Genomic DNA, 17,262 nt, shown 5'->3' with positions numbered 1-17,262 from the left:
ACCGAGGTAAAGAGCTGTGGCCAAGATACAAGAAATGTGAGCCAGGTATGGTGGTGCATACCTGCGATCGCAGTTTTTGGGAGGCTGAGACAAAAGAATTACAGGTGTGAAATCAGCCTCAGCAATTAGTGAGATGCTGAATAACTGTTTCAAAATAAAAATAAAAAAGTGCTGGGGATGTAACTCAGAGGTAGAATGACCCTGGGTTTAATCAACAGGACAGTGAAAAAATAAGATACGTTTGTTCAATCAAGGATCTTACAACATTATAATTTCTACCTTCATCAGTGCATAAGTGATTATGAAAGCTCTGGGGATTTCTCAGACATTTAAATCTACACTTGTTTGAAAGCTTCCAAAACTACAGGTCTAGTGAAGACAGTTTCTGCTGCTGATCTAAGCTTTCACTCTTTCCTTCATCTCACACAAACTCGAGGGCCAACATTAACTCATGGTGCTAAGTGTCCACTTGGCGTCCTCAGTCTTCATCTGGCGTGACCATGACACAGCAGAGTGAACTCCCATGGTGCAACACTTTCTTCTTTTTGTCTGCATATCACAATCCCCAGATTTTCCTCCAACGCCTTGAGCACCAACCTTTCAAGTTTCTTTGCCAGAGACTCCGCTCATCCATGTGTGATCTTTAAATTCTGGAGATAAAGGCCTTGGCCTAGGGACGCTTCTCTCTTGATATGCTCTGGGCCATATTCTTATACTCACATATATGTGCTCATGCATGGAACCCAGGCTACTTTTCTGTGTTATAGACCATACGAATGGCTCATGGGTGCCTTAACCTTAACATATTCATAAGTTACTAATTTTTCTCACACATCTACTCTGCCAGTGTTTGCCATATTGGAAAAGGAGCATGGTCACAAGGTTATTTTTGCCAGACATTTACCATGCTCGCGCCTGACACCTGATTTCACTTCCCTTCATCTGACCCCAAATCAAATCAGCCACCCAATTCTACCAGTTTTCTAAATCTAGATCTCAGATTTATCTTCCCACTTTCACTGTTTCAACTCTAGTTACAATCAGTATTTAACCCTAAGACCACTGAGAAGGAGCTATGGTCATTAGAATGTTTGCTCACAGGATTCTGTACTTGCAGCACCATTGTAATTATATAAAAATTGTGCATGTCCTAAGTATAATGGCTACTTTGTTTAATATTGTATCCTTGATACCCACCCCTGTGCCTGGCATATAAAAAGTGCAGAATATTTACTATTTGATCATTTACTAACAGAGTCAACATGAGAAATGCATTTAAAAACAAGCCAGAGATGTTTTTTGTTCAATGTCAAATGAGAGACAGATAGTAAAAGAGCTCAGAAGAGAAAAGGAAGCTTTGAGACTTGAATTGGATAAGAAGTTTAGAACAGAAATACTATAGATGATGATGATAGCTATCATCCTCAGAGAACTTTCTGTGTGCTTGGCAGAATGCTAGCAATTGAGTAGCAATCAACACACAACATAAGCCACTGCTTTCTTTTGAGATCTTGCTGTCACCTGTCCTGGGTACTGTTCACGTATTAATTCATTCAATCGAACCACAATCTAAGGAGGCAAATGCCACAATCATATCCATTTTCCAAATGGAAAAACTGAGGCACAGAGAGGTGAAATAATTTCCTTGAGGTGACAGAGTAATAAATAGTGGCCAATACATGCACTTGAGTCATCTGCTATCATAGCCCACACGACTAGTCACAAATCCATATTGGCACTTATATTCTAGAAGACATGTACCCTTTCTGCTACAGCCTGTCTACTTGCAGTAACTAACCAGAATACTTAATCTGGGATTTGGAGCCACAGTCACTTTTTTCAAACAAAAGTTCACCCTGCTGGAGCTCAACACTTGGCAAATCAAATCTAAACTAGGTGCTATTAAGTGGAGATACATACATATATATATATGTATATATATATACATATATATACACACACACATATATATGTATATATATACATATATATACACACACATATATACATATATATGTGTGTGTATGTATATGTATATGTAAATACAGATAGATACATATATACACACATATATAAAATCTTTCCTTTTTAGAAATGTAAAGGATACTGAGATCACTACACATGTATCACACAACTTGAGAGGCTGCCAATCAATCTATCAATAGTGCAAAATCATGGTAATCTGGATATATAAATGCTCAAGAGCATAATCAGAGGGCAGGGGGGATGAAAAGGGGAAAAGGAAGAGACACGAACTGAAGGAGGAGGAAGGCTGGGCCAGGGGGAGAACAGCCAGCACCCCACAGGAAGAAATACACTCCAGAGGTGCTAGTTAACAAGAGTTAGCTGTCGGAGAAGCTGAGGTAGAGGACAGATGAGTATGATATAAAAGAAAACCAGCAGGCTCTGCTGTGGGGGAAGTATCGGGGCACCTTATAGTGGTGTGCAATTAACGGGTCCTCCTTCAAATTAGAAATAATGGTAATAGCTTGTATTCAGCCCCCGCAACCGGATATTGTTTCAGCAATTTCCTGAAGAACTGAGGCACAAATCTACTAGGGCATCCTAAAACCACCCTGAGCTCTACCTCAAGATTATCTGGATGTCAACTCTACAGACTGTCCAAAATTTTACATGACATATTCTGTAGGAAATATGTTGGAAGCATGCTAAATAAAGGCTTAAAATACAAGTAAGCAGAATGTCTATGCTAGTAAAATGACTTACTTTGAAATGTTTACATAAGGAAGAGCCCCAGGAAAAAATGAGTTCAATCTAGGGCTAAGTAGTGTTATGATGGTGCAGTGGGAGGGAAACTGCGACCGTGTGCCAGTAGTCACAGGACATATCAGACAACCCAGTCACACATCTCAATCTGGGAATCAGGAATGCTATCAAATGACTTCAAAATACCCTTATATTCATTTAGTTAAGCCTGTGATGGGCTCATTTAATCAATCTGAACCCATGAAATAGAATCTCAGCACAACAGCTCCATGCACCCAGAAAATGGGAAACAGATTCAAGAGCAAGGGCCAGAATGATATAGAATCTATGCTGAGTCAATGGAGAGATGCCACTTATTTCAGAAATGTCTCCTGACTCCCTCGATTTTCTTGCTCCTTTCTTTGAGCAAAGAAAGAAAGGTTCTAGATAGACTTCTGGGAAAATGGTGACCGAGAAAAGCAGCATTTATGAGTCCTGCTAACACTTGATCTCTAGCGCCACAAAATCAGCGCTTTTCATAGCCAGAAAACACTATTAGCACAGAAATAAAAAATGTAAACACAAGGGACAGAGAAAAGAGAAGACTAGAAGAACAACCACAGACCAGAAAACAGCCCGCATTGCGGCAGCTGCACTGTGCCGCGCCGGCGCCATCTTGCCTCACAGAACCAGGCTCCAGAGAGGAAAGATAAACAAGGAGCTGAAGTGAGCAGCTGCGGATCATTCGGGTGTAATTCAGCAGTTCTTTCAGCACAAAGAATGTCTAAAACTCCCAGTGGCCAAGCTCATCACGCCTTCCAGGGACTCAGAACAGAGCTCAAAACCAGAAAAGAAATAGGTCAGCCTCACAGCCGAGGGCGTGGCAGCAGCACCAGCGAGTTCACCACACCCATGACACCTCCAGATCACCCTGCACAATAACCTTAAGTGCAATTGCGACCCCTTAAGGAGAAATCCCAGCACTGCACCCTCAGGGACTTGCACAGCTTTGATAATCCCTGGGTCTGAGCTTTTGCAGTCCAACCCAGTGAAGGAGTAGCAGTGGCAGAGATACCACACCCTAGTTGCAGCACCCCGTGGGAAAACGCCTAGCCCGGCACCCCCACAGTCTCTCGCAGCCTCAATTAACTCCCTGGGTCTGAGACTTTGTGATACAACCCAGTAAAGGAATAGTGGTGGCTGAGATGACCACAAACTCGAGATCCATACCACCCTAAGTGAAGTCGTGGTGACCCGGAGAAGAACCCAGAGAAGGCACAAACTTCTAAAATCATGGAAAAGCGGAACAACAATAGAGCAATGAACGCCCACAACACCATAGTATCAGAACCTGATAACAGGCCTGGCGTGGTGGCACACGCTTGTAATCCTCGCGCTTGGGAGGCGGAGACAGGAGGATCGCGCTGGCTTAAGAGACCCTGTTTCCGAATAAAAATATATATAAAAAAGTAGGTCTGGGAGTATAGCCCGGAGGTAGAAGGGCTTCCAGGAACCCCAGTACCACCAAAGTAAATAAATAAATAAATAAAAATAGAACCTGATAACACAGAAATTTAGAGATCTCCAGAATATCAAATCAGGAATATAACTGTAGAAATAATATAGGACCTTCAAAAAGAATTTAGAGAGAGCCTAAAAGAAATAAAGGAAGCAATCATTGAAGTAAAGGCATCAATTCAAACTATAAACAATCAATTAGACCACATGGAGAATAGAATCTCACTCCTAGAAGATGAATCACTCCAAAAACAAATACATAATTTATAACTTAGAAAAAAAAAATCAGGCAGCAGGAATCTGACATTGAAGAAATATGGGCCCATTTTAAGAGTGCTAAACTAAGAATAATCGGAATAGAGGAGGGAAAAGAAGGTAGAACCAAAGGGATCAATAATCTCTTCAAAGAAATAATAGCAGAAAATTTCCCAAACATAGAGCAAGAGGCTGATACACAGGTCCAGGAAACTTATAGAACTCCCTTTAGACAGGATCAGAGAAAAGGTTTCCCATGCCACACAACTGTCAAAATGACCAATGTAGAAGCCAAGCAGAGAAACAAAAAAGGCCAAGTGACATTCAGAGGCAAACCAATTAGGATCACTCCAGACTTCCCAAACCAAGTCATGAAAGCCAGAAGGGCATGGAGTAACATATTTCAAACTCTGAAAGAAAACAATTTCCAGCCAAAAATTTCCTACCCAGCAAAACTATCAAATTAGATGGGGAAATAAGAAGCTTCCATGACAAACAGAAACTGAAGGAATTTATGTCTTCAAAACCAGCGCTAGAGAAACTACTCAAAGAGATTAACTACAAAGAAGAAATAGGTAATACACACCAGAACCAGAGAAACAAGATTTTTCATCCAGCAGAAAACTAAGCAAAGAAGAATAAACAGTATTTCAAACAGAAATAAAATCTTAACATGTTAGGAATTAAAAGTTATCTCTCAATAATCAAACTGAATGTAAATGGCCTCAATTCCCCAATAAAAAGACATAAAGTAAATGGATTAAAAACCAGAATCCATCCATCTGCTGCTTACAAGAAACACACTTTACAAGTAAAGTGAGTAACAAACTCAAGGTAAAGGGCTGGAGCAAGGTAATTCATGTTAAGTAGCCATCCTAACAAGTGTGAAGTAGTATTTCACTATAGTTTTATTTGTATTTCCTTAATGATTAGTTATATTATGATAATGATGAGTGATATTCATGTGTTGGTCATATAAAAATCTTTGGAGATTCATACCTATTTTAGTCTTTTATTTTATTTCTAAATTGTATTGTTTGCTTTTATTGTTGCTAATTTTTAGGATTTCTATTTGAAATATTAATATACATTCAGATATAGCATTTGGAAATATTTTATCCCATTCTATCAGTAACTTTTAATTCTGTTTACATTGTCTTTGGATGTACAATATTTTTTTTATTTTATATGAAGTTTGTTTTGTTGCCTGTGCCTTTGGAATCATATCCAAGAAATCACTGCCCATTTCAATGTTGTGAAGTTTTATGACCCGGGTTTTTGTGGAGAGCCATTAAGATTTTCCCCTAGAAGAATATTTCTGACTCAGCTGACTGTCCTTCGCCCAGAGTCAAGGTTTTGGGGTTATGGAAAGTTCAAAGTAAAAGGTTTGAGAGAAGATCAGGGGGTGATGGCACGAGGGTACTGATTAACCTACCTGTAATATATGTGCTTTGGATTGGTCTTTATTGTATTCTGGCGGTGATAGCACGAGGATATTTATTGACCTGTAACTGTATGAATACCTCTAGAAAAATAAACCCATTGTCAGCCCAATAGAGAATACTGACCTAGGAGTAGTCGTCAACCAGTAGATATATAGACCAAGGAGCAGGGGTCGGCCAGTAGAGATAGTAGGCTGCCCCCTACCTCCCACGTTAGAATTAAAAAATTCTTGGGATCAAATTCTTAGAGTTGAATTCTTCATCCTCATACCTCTCTTCAGAACCCGTACTTTTGCCGGCTGATTCCGGGAGGTTTTCTTCTAAAAGTTTATAGTCTTAAGATTTACATTTAGGTCTTTTATCTACTTTGAGTTAATATTTGTATATGGAATTAAGTAAGGGTCCAATTTTATTCTTTTTCATGTAATTATTATTTTTTAACAATATTTAGTGAAGAGATTATTATTTCCTTCACCAAATGTTCTTGGAAACCTTGTCAAAAATAACTTGACCATATAGGAAGGAATTTATTTCTAGGCTTTTTATTTTACTCCACTGGTTTATATATCTGCCTTTATAGCAGTACTACACTGTTTTGATTATTGTAGCATTGTAAGGTTTGAAATCAGAAAATGTACATCTTCTGGCTTTTTTTTTTTAGATTGTTTTGGGTATTTAGAGTTAATATTTCATGTTAGGATAGATTTTTTTCTGAAAACAATAAATAAATGTATGATAGTTTCACCTTAAAAAAACAAAATAAAATAAAAAATATCCTCTGGTAAGAAAGAAAACAAGAAAGAAATATTGAAATATTATCTCTAAGTGATCAAAAGTTTGATATCAGACAAATAAATCTGTTATGTGAGATTATCATTGTTAATTTTGGATAAATTACTACAATATTAAAAATAAATAAATAAAAAAGAAAGGTTCTATAGCTCAGTCCACTGAAATGGAAGCAAGGCCTCTGTTGCTAAGGAGCTCATCTGCAGGCACCCCTGTGCGTGAAGCCACACTTAAACAAGGAATCAGAAGGAAGCTAAAAAAATTATTTCTTGCAGCAGAAAACTTCCTGATAACGCGATTCACTGCAGTGACATATCAAGGTTACTCAGTATATGCAAGGAGGTATATTGTCAGGAGAAACAACAAATATGAAGCTCTTTTTAGCAAAGCATTCCACCCTTGCACAAGTCACGTGGACAAACATGTCTTCAGAGATGTTGAACTGCAAAGCTGGGACACAACCACCAAAGGTCAAGATACAGCGCCCTGCCTTCAATGCCTGAGCTCCCTACTTCAAGGTTATTTTCTGCAGAGTCTGAATGTGTCAAAACAAAAGCCTGCCAGCGAAGAGAATGGTAGACAACACGCGAGGCATGAGCTTGGAACCAGACACTCAGCTCGAAACTTTTTTTAAAGAACATTCTGTCCACGTTGCTCTTCACATCTCAAGGTATACAGGAGGTGATGAAACAAAGGCTTTGAAAGTACACACTTCTGTGATCTCTTATTGCCCACTGTTGTAACCATTTTTATATTTCTCTCTTGCTTTTGCAACTGCTTCACTTGTTGAAAGATTATTTTCCTAAAGGTAGAATCACGACTCTTACATGGATATGAAATGCATGCGCCTGACATTTCGTTCCGATGCACTATTAAAAATAAAAAGATTCACAAGACACTCTGAAAAACACACACAGGTCACTAGAAATACAGAAGGCCACTTACTAATTTTTACTCTATAAAATGTACAGTAAAAATGTCAAGTTTGAAAACATTTTCTCACAGGTACATATATATAAATGATACAATTAAATCAATTGTATCATTAAAGGACTATATTTCTTTTTCTTCCTTTTTGGTATTAGGGATTAAGCCCAGGGACAGTCTGTTTTTGGGCTACATCCCCAAGCCCGCCCTATCTATCTATCTATCTATCTATCTATCTATCTGTACTGGGGATTGAACCCAGAGACATTCTACCTATAGCTATACCCCCAGCCATTTTTTATTTTTTACTTTGAAACAGGGTCTTGCTAGGTTTTTGAGGTTGGCCTGGAAACTGCAATCCTTCTGTCCCAACCTATCAAGTACAGGGATTACAGGCATGTGCCAACTACCCTCAGCCCTTTTTATTTTTTGTTTTGAAACCGGGATCTTCCTAGGTTGCTGCGGCTGTCCTTGAATCTGTGATCCTCCCGTCTTAGTACTGAGATAATAGGTGTGTGCCACTATGCCCAGCTTTTAGTCTTGTTTTTGAAATTCTGAAACAGGGTCTTCTTAAAAGTTGTTGAAAGTGGCCTGGAACCTGTGATCCTCTTGTTTTAGCCTCACAAGTACTACAGAGATTACAGGTGTACACCACCATGCTTGGCTAGAGCTATTTATTTCCCCTCCCTCCCTCCCCTCTTGTCGTGCTGGGGACCAAACACAACTTGCCTCATATATGCCAAGCAAGTGTTCTATCTATGAGCCATATCATCAGCCCTGAGCTCTCTGCTTTGAAAGCAGGAATACGCTTTACTAGGAACAGGCTGGATGGTGAGCCCATCCTTTGTGGAGGTAACCCAACTCAGAGAGGACAGCAACCCTGTGGAGGAAGGAGAAGGAGGAGAGGGAGAGGGTGTAGGAATGTAATGCCAAGTTTGAAAACATTCTCTCAGAAGGATTAAATTAATTTTATTATTAAAGGACCATTCTTCCTCTTCCTCCCAGCTCCAATCTCCTTTTGGTATTAGGGATTGAGCCCAGAGACAGTCTACCTTCGAGGAGGAATTAATAGCCTCCTGGAGCAGGGCCAGTGGAACAACTTCTCAGACCTGTTGGAAGGCAACAATATCTTCTCCTAGGTCAGCGTAGACTATTGGGATTATAAACCTGTCCAGCTAAGGACCACATTTCTATAGGAGCCATTAACATCTCCATCAGCCCTTCACAAGTTATACTCCCTCTCTACAAAGGCACATAACTACTTAGCCCAAATCATCAAGAGTGGAACTCCAAGAATGACATAACCCACAATGGGTTTACAAGGAAGTACCCACAATTCATTTAGAAGGACACCCTGTGATCTTGTCCATTGCAAAGTCCTGAATGATTTCTCCTGACACTTTCAATGAAATAAACACAAAAGAACATGTCCTAAATTTGGTGTACTACAGTGTGCAGAAAACACAAAAGGAACACAAATCAGTCAAAAAGTAGATGAAAATTTGTACAAAGAAGTACTTATACACAGCCACCACTGACTGTGGTAAATGCTGAGATGCAATCTTGAGAAAGTTCCCATGGAAATCATAAAAGCTTTCAGATTTATTTAGAAGAGAGGGCTGTCCCTGCAGTTTGGGGAATTTAAAGAGAAAGATTTAAAATATAAACATAGGAACTGGCCACACAGGATTCGTGTGGCTGAAAAGACTATGGAGAGAACAAATAAAACAACCAACCAAGCAGAAAGCCCTGCCCTCCATCATGGGGGCGAAGGAGCAACTGGCTGGTGCCAATTCTGTGGCACAATCAAGGTCTTCTTAATAGCATGCAACTCTTTGGAAGAGATGGAGTTTCAGAAGAGCTTAGAAAAGAAATGGCCTCAGACCTCTCCATAACCTTGGGAAAACTTGTAAAGTAGCTGCCAGTTGGGTGCTGTGGTCATCTGTCTTAGCAACCCTCTGTCACAGAACCCCTGCACTTGTTTCTACGTGACAAGAAACCAAGTCAACTAGCTGCACACTGCAGTACCACTGAAGTTCAAAAAGTCTGGTCCAGGGAGGAAGGGGCCAGAGACAGCAGTATCTTCTCCTAAATGAGCAATGACATGAGCTGCTAAATGTGGCAGAGCTGGCGAGAGAGCCACCAGGAGAGCCCACACTCCCACCACAGGACTTCTGCCCAAGCCTGTTTATGAAGCACATAGTATTTGCTCTGGGAATCATGCTCAAAAGACAGTGAGTTGGCTCTTGCTGAGTTCCTCTGGGGTTTTCCCAGGGCAGTAAGTGCAGAGGTCAGTCGCGGAGTCCACAGCTGGCATATGAATGGACCTCCAGCACTACACAACTCCTCCAGGTCACAGAAACCCACCAGGAACAATCGCAAGTCCTGACCTTGGGCCCACTGCACAGTAACTAAAAGTGCACTTGGTACAAAAGAGACATTAAGACGTGATGTGGGTCCAAGAGAGAATAAGAATGGGTAGGGATATTAAAAAATAAGACTCCAGGAAGGAGCATATGTGCCATCAGTGATTAGAAGGAACAGAAAGGCAGCAGAAAGCAACTTCAGAATCATGTGAGAATAAGAAAATCTCAAGTAAGCAGGCCAGGACATATAAGAGATACTCGTAGTGAAGAAAGACTCAACTCACGAAGCCTCTGGAATATTGTGCCTCTTGTACCTTTGCACTTACCAGACAAACGACCTTTGTTTTTAAAATTCTTTTTAGTAGCCGGGCGTGGTGGTGCACGCTTGTAATCCCTGCACTTGGGAGGTTGAGACAGGAGGATCGTGAAGGTTCTTAAGCCAGTTGATGGCTTAAGAAACCCTGTTTCCAAATAAAATATAAAATAGGTCTGGGAGTGTAGCCTGAGGTAGAAGGCCCCTGGTTTCCATCCCCAGTACCACCAAAAAAAAAAAAAAAAAAATTATTTTTAGTGAAAAATAATACATTTTCTTACTCTTCCATCAAGGCCCAGCTCCATAAAAGAAAGGTAACTCTGGTTGTTAGGGTTTGAAATTTTTATTTTTCTCAAATCCTGGGGATTGGACACAGCCCCCCTTTTTTTTTTTAATTTTGAAACAGGGTCTCACTCAGTATCTAAGGCTGGCCTTAAATTTGCAATTTCCTATCTCAACCTCCCAAAGTATTGGGATTCCAGGCATGAGTAACCATGCCCAGCTATGGGCCAGATTTAGACTATCCCCCAGACCTCATCTGGCCGACACGACAGCCATTCTGGAGGTGGGATGTGGCTGCAGAGAGGGGTCCTGGGACAGAGATTCCAGGGCAAGCGGCTGCAGCTTCCAGATCTTCTCTCCCCTGCCACCATGAGCTGACAAGAAGTTTTGTCCTTTTCCGCTCTGTTTCCTGCCATCATGCCCTAAGGACCTTTAGCCCTGGCTCCTGCCTGGCAGTGGCACAAAATGGACTGAAATCTTCAGAACTGTAAGCAAATAAACCTTATAAGGTGTGGTCATCAGGTATTTTGGCTCACAGCGGTCAGAATGCCGGCTCAAACAACAGTAAAAGGTCCCAAAACCTCTTATAGAAAAGAACACTGTTGAAGAGTTCTCCAGGAAAGATGGGCAGTGCTATCCACATGTAGAACAGAGGAAAACAGAAGTAGAAGGAAGAGATGCTACAAGAAAAATCCTACTTCTATCTTTCTATCATATATCTCCCTTCTACTTACTGATATGAAAGAAGAATTTCTATCCTTTATGTTTATAAGTAAGAATCTCACTGGTCCACTCTAAGTCTTCAATTCAAAATACACTTCACTTCATAAATAACAGGAACCCAGTCTGACTCCCCAGCCCCGAGACCTCCAGTCACATGTTTCTTTTGTTGTTCTTTATCAGTGGTACCATGTCTTTCCAACCTGTCACAGTCATAAAAACATTAGTATGTAAGATGGACAAGAAATTGAGTCTCAAAGTGGCAGATTTACAATCAGCACAGCAGCAGTTAGGTGAATAAATACAGTGAAAATAAAGGGTGTGTTGTCAGAACCATGTCACAAGGCAGAAGATCCTCAATGAAAACACAGGCGGTTGTAGTAACTGGTCCCACCCCAGGGCCCTTGCAAATGTGACTGGAGAGGATGCTCCAGTCTGGGTCTGGCCAGATGTTGTAACATCAAAGACCAATCGTCATAACTCTTCATGTATCAGAGCAGAGACAACATAAAGGAGAGGAAAACTCACAGTCATTGTGAGTCATTCAATGGCATCCAGGCACAGGTGGAAGAGGAGGAGGAATAGAGGTAGAGCGAGTGATCTGCGCTTGCAATGCTGGGGCAACACGAGGAGCGGGGAGCTCTCCCTGTCTCACCCTGGAACCGTAATTGATTTGTCTCATCTACCAGAACAACAGTTAGCCATGCACCAGCCCCATTTTACTGCTGGCTTTACACTCTGTATCTGCAGGAGATCGTATTTATTACAGAGCAGACTACAGCAAAAACAATAATAAACCTAAGATAAGGAACATCCTTATATTCCACTGACATGCACATTCCTACATTTCTCTATGCTACCCAGGGGAGGACCTGGGAAAACCAGGACGTACTGATAAGAAAATGTGGGCATGGGAAGCAAAGCATCACAGAACTGTCCTCCACATCAAGCCAGGGGGAGAACCAAACCGGGCAGGTTCCTAGCAGGTTTCCCATGCAGAGGAACATCCTGGCCTGAAAGGAACCTAGGCTATAACAGAAATGACAGCAGTGGCCATTATGTATAATATCCTACTTCCTATACTTGGGAAAAAGAAAACTAGAAACTTCTTGGGGACCTGCATTATTTTTGGACACTGGTAATGGCTATGCTGAAAACAGATGAAGATGTAGATGGGCCATCTTTTTAGGGGTTCAGTCAGTCAGTGTTACACACAGATGCTCTGTCCACCTTACAGAAAACCCAACTTAATGTCAAAAATCATCTGTACCACCAGGCATGGTGGTACATGCCTATAATCCCAGTACATGGAAGGCAGAGACAGGAGTACTGGGGGTTCAAGGCCAAGCCCAGAAACTTAGCGAGACCTCGGTTTAAAATAAAAAATATAAAGGGCTGAGTATAGTTCAATGGTAAAATGCCCCTTGGTTCAAACCCCAATACCACAAAAAACAAAAACAGAATTGTTAGGCATCGTAGTACATGCCTGTAATCCCAGTACTTGGGAGGATGAGACAGGAGGATCACAGGTTCCAAGCCAACGCATGGTAACTTAATGAGCTCCTGTTTCAAAACAAAATAGGGCTGGGGGTGTAGCTCATAGGTAAAATGTCCATGCGTTCTGTCCCCAGTAACACAAAATCAAAACAGAAAGGCCTGCTTGTGGGACCAGGGCCCACTGTCTCAACTGCCATGGGGGCCTGCCAATGTTTCACTCCTGTACATGGATTACTGACGTCCCACCATATGCAGTGAGCCACGGAGGCCTTACACTTCCTAAGTCTACATACAAAAACATCCTAATATACCTTGATCTTTGCCTTGTGAAGAAATAATTTTTGAAAATGCAAAAGGAGAGAGATAAAGAACAGGTCCAACCTCAACACCTGAAGTGGGCAGTCAATGCTTCAACAAAGATACCAGTTACTTGCCCCCCCAGTCATGATAAACCCTCTTCCCTGCACACAGTTCTTGAGTACAAGGAGCTACACTGTGGACTTGCACATGCTTTTTTCCTCCAAGGATATGCACTGGGGTGGGAAGGAGGATGGGGGGAGGTATTATGCACAAATAACATCTCATAGTAAATTATGTTGGCAGCATAGTGCGTACACTGTCAGCTCAACAAAAACCTCCATTTATCAGAACCTGTACCTAAGAGGGGGATCAATCTAGGGCAGTGGGGAACACAGCTAAAGATTTAATGGAGATTAAGAAGCCTTTATGAGACTATTCTATAGGTGTACATTACATTGCCTTCATTCCATGTATTTGTTTTCATCTACGCCGTTTGCCCGTATGACCCCCACATGTCCACCTGTCCCTCAGACAGCAAAATTGCCAGCATGCACCAGGGAGCAGAAAGCCCATACATCTCACTTAAATGGTACAAGGGCACCCAACACATCTTGTAACTAACACTGTGATGGAAAGATGGGGAGGGGAGAAAGGGGGAAAAGACAACCCCCTCTCTTACTGAGGGCACAAAAATGCAATCGTAGCTGAATAATTTGTGATTCAGGCAGACAAGGTCATATCTGACATCTATTTAAATTGAATAGCTTTTTCACTTTCCGCCTTCCACTTGCTCAGGCTTTCCTCTTTTATTTATGTGGTAACTGGGAGAAGTTTAACTGGCATTTATTTTTAAATAACTTTTAAGAGCAAACCAATTCTCTAATATTCAGACAGAAAAGAGAATAAAAATATGTATGAAACTGAGCTCCAGCTTAAGGGGGAGTAGGAATAATAATAAAAAAATGATGACAAGTTTCACAGGACCCATTGCTACCAACAAACAAAAACAAAAAAGATTAAGAAAACACCACAAAGCATGAAGATAGGACGCAAAACGCAGCATAGGATTCAAAGACAGCAACGAAGGTGTTCAGTGCGTTGCGCTCAGAGTCCTAAAGGACAGACCCAGGCAGGCGTCAGTGGGAAATCAGAGCAAGGACATGAACTTGATGGGCCAAAACAGAGTGCTTCCTCCCAACGTGGTAGAGGCAGTGGTTGGTTTTGGCCCATACTGAGGTATTTTATTAATTTGTTTTAAACATTTTATTTTTCATTGTCACATAGTATCCCGTGGTTTAATTCGGTTTCTGGAAAGGTGCTGGAGTAAGGTTTTATTAAATAAACTTCTTTCTTTTTTTGGTACTGGAGATTTAGCCCAGGGGCATCCTACTTCAGCTATACCTCCAGCCCTTTGGTTTTGAAATAGGGTCTAAGTTACCCAGTGATGGCCTTGAACCTGCGATCCTTCTGCTTCAGCCTTCCAAATACTAGGATTACCTGCATGCACCACCGTGTCCAGTTTATATAAGCTTTTAATCAGACAGATGGCCCTAAAATAGAGCAGCCTCCATTGTATATTCCCAAATATTTATAACATTTTCCCTGCAGCTGAACCAAATTGCCCATTGATTACTCCAGTATCTTCAGCAAAAGAACAATACTAAGAAAAATACTATTGAGAATGCCACAGCACATTCCTATAGAAATTAATATATATGCAAGATTAACTCAGCAGGGTAAGCCACAGAGAAAATAAGCGGAACCACAGTGCACTGGGCACGCTGCACCTGCTAACCGTGAGCCTTAGCAATCAGTTTCTGGGCTTCTCAGCATTCTAAGGCACCAGGAATGCACAGCACTGTATCACACTAACTTAACGGAAGCCTCAACCTCTTGACCAAAGTCCAATTCATGTGATGTAGGGTAGAACTGTTGAACCTGTAATCTGTGGTGATTGGCTATAGAGAAAGACAAGCTCACCAGAGTTCCGTTGCTTATAATGAACAGGGGACCATTACACCCAGGCAAGGGGGAGCTGGCCAGACATATCTGTAAAAAGCAATCACCAGGAACCGGATAAAAAGACTCCGCCAGGCCTGGGAACACAATGTAACAGGAAGATAATATGCTCTAATTCATTACTGCTCTGGCCGAGCTGAGCTCTGGAAGTGTTTAGACTCATGTATCATCTTCTTGGTGCCTAAGGCAAATTCCCTGAGAGTCCAAACTAAGATTTACCAGCCCTTCCTCGTGCAGCTCCCCAGGTGGTATGGTCCTCCCCAGCATGGCAGAGAGACAGTCCTCCCTCACCTTTCCTGGCTATGAGTGTTGAAATGGATGGTGACTGTCTTGTGTGCCTTCCCTGGCCACTGGATAGAAACGAACATATCCACTACCTACTCTTGGCCAGTGTTACTTCTCTCTGTAGAAGTGGTCGCTACATGATGTTGTGGCCGTCACCCTTTACTACTTGAATGCAGGAACTTCTCTTTCTTTTGAAAGAGTGTATCAGCTTTGGTCATTGTGATGTTCTTAGTACCTAGAGCAGTTACTGGCACACAGCAGGTATTCAACAAATGCTTATGGGATAATTTCACTTAACTAACAAAAGGATCTGTTTAGCCAAAAGAGATCCTAAATGTGCAATGGTGAAATCCTCATTACAAAACATTCATTTAGACACAGGCTTTTGGGAGCTTAGAAATATTTGTGCCATTGATCCTTCTATATTACTTATTATCTCAAAGGATGCTCATGTATGTCTCGATTCTCTCCTACTTACCAAGGAAGCAGAGAAAAAGAACTTGTGAGGAAATCATGATTCTCAGACTTGCCTGACACCTACACTTGACCTTTTAGCACAAGGAGTTCTCTCTCATAGTGAAAATTAAACAGGGATTTTAAAAGAGTTAATTTCATTTTAATAAAACCGAGAAGCAGTATCTTTTATACTCATAATAGTTAAAAATGGAAAAGCAACACAGAGACAGTTCAGGCAAAGAAACAGAACGTGGTTTTGAATTCGACTTTTTCATAGTGTAAGAGAGAATCCTTATAGATCCCTAAGTAAAAGCTCTGAGAAAATTCACAAGCGGGGCCTGGGAAGGAGGGAGTTACAGAAAGCCCATAAGCTGGGGTCCTTCAGACTCAGCACACATGCTCTAGGAGGCTCTGAGCCACACGGCTTGAGTCAGGAGCACGACTTACCCCAGAGATGTCTGCCACACGGTGGATAGGCACTTCCTTCTTGCTATGCAATCCTTTGCCATTCTTAATGGCTCTGTAAGGGAAGAAGAGAAAAAGCGATTACAATAAAAACCACAAAGAGAAGGAGAAGGGGAGTGGGGAAAGGGACAGAGAACGAGGGAGTTACAACTGGACTCGTCACTCCTCAAATCTCTGTGTACACTGCAGAGTAGCTGGTCTGTGCAGGAGCAGTTGGTGGAAGGGGAGTATGAGGCGGCTCCTTAACTGAGCCCAGTTACCAGTTCTTGGCTGCCAGTTTCAGCTAACAGTGTACCTGGTAATCAGAGTTCTCTTACTTGTTTCCAAATTAAAGGCATTGTTCCGGGCACAAAAGAAGAATCAGTTGGAAGAATACACTCCTAAGAAACAGAAGTAATAATGTTTCTTTCAGGGTTTAATCACATGAAACATTTTAAATGCAAAATATGTAGCTAGTGTTCCAATTCTAATGGAAATAAGTTCCTCCTAGGTAAAAAGATAAGTTGCCCTGAATGAAGAAATATTATACAGAAAAGTCATTTAACAGTTGGAAAAAAAATTAGCAAATGCTACTTAACTGACATTAAGCCTTGTTCTCAATCAGTTTCAGGTGGTAATACTAGGAGATTTAGCAGAGGACTCTTTTAAGATTCTGCTCCTTCTTTGACCACAGGTTGGTTTGCTACAATCTCCCACCTTTTATCTCCTAATCCTTTGAGTGGTAGCTTTAGGGACAGAAGCCTAGGCATCACTAGGTGTGATCACTGGTGAACAATGAAGGGACCAGAAGAAAAGCTCTCTGGTAAATCACTACATCCCCACACTGTTAGATAAGGCCTTCCTTATCGAAGGAATTAGAAAGGTCGCCTTTACTAAAAGCACGGACACTTTACTTATACCTGCAGATGCCCAATGGGTAGAT

At 41.3% G+C, this 17,262-nt stretch overlaps 1 protein-coding gene across 1 annotated transcript in view; it reads right to left on the bottom strand.

Annotated features, from left to right (window-relative positions):
• Positions 1–17,262, bottom strand: part of SND1 (staphylococcal nuclease and tudor domain containing 1) — a gene marked incomplete at its 3' end in the record, with an annotated part of 461,155 nt that overhangs the window by 163,410 nt on the left and 280,483 nt on the right. The window contains exon 14 of the mRNA XM_080701065.1: positions 16,323–16,395. Within this exon, the coding sequence (XP_080557191.1) occupies positions 16,323–16,395 (73 nt within the window). The remainder of the gene's footprint in view (positions 1–16,322; positions 16,396–17,262) is intronic.

The sequence above is a fragment of the Muscardinus avellanarius genome, assembly GCF_963383645.1.
Source record: "Muscardinus avellanarius genome assembly, chromosome: 9".
Classification (NCBI taxonomy): domain Eukaryota; kingdom Metazoa; phylum Chordata; class Mammalia; order Rodentia; family Gliridae; genus Muscardinus; species Muscardinus avellanarius.
This window is presented reverse-complemented; position numbering and strand designations above follow the sequence as displayed.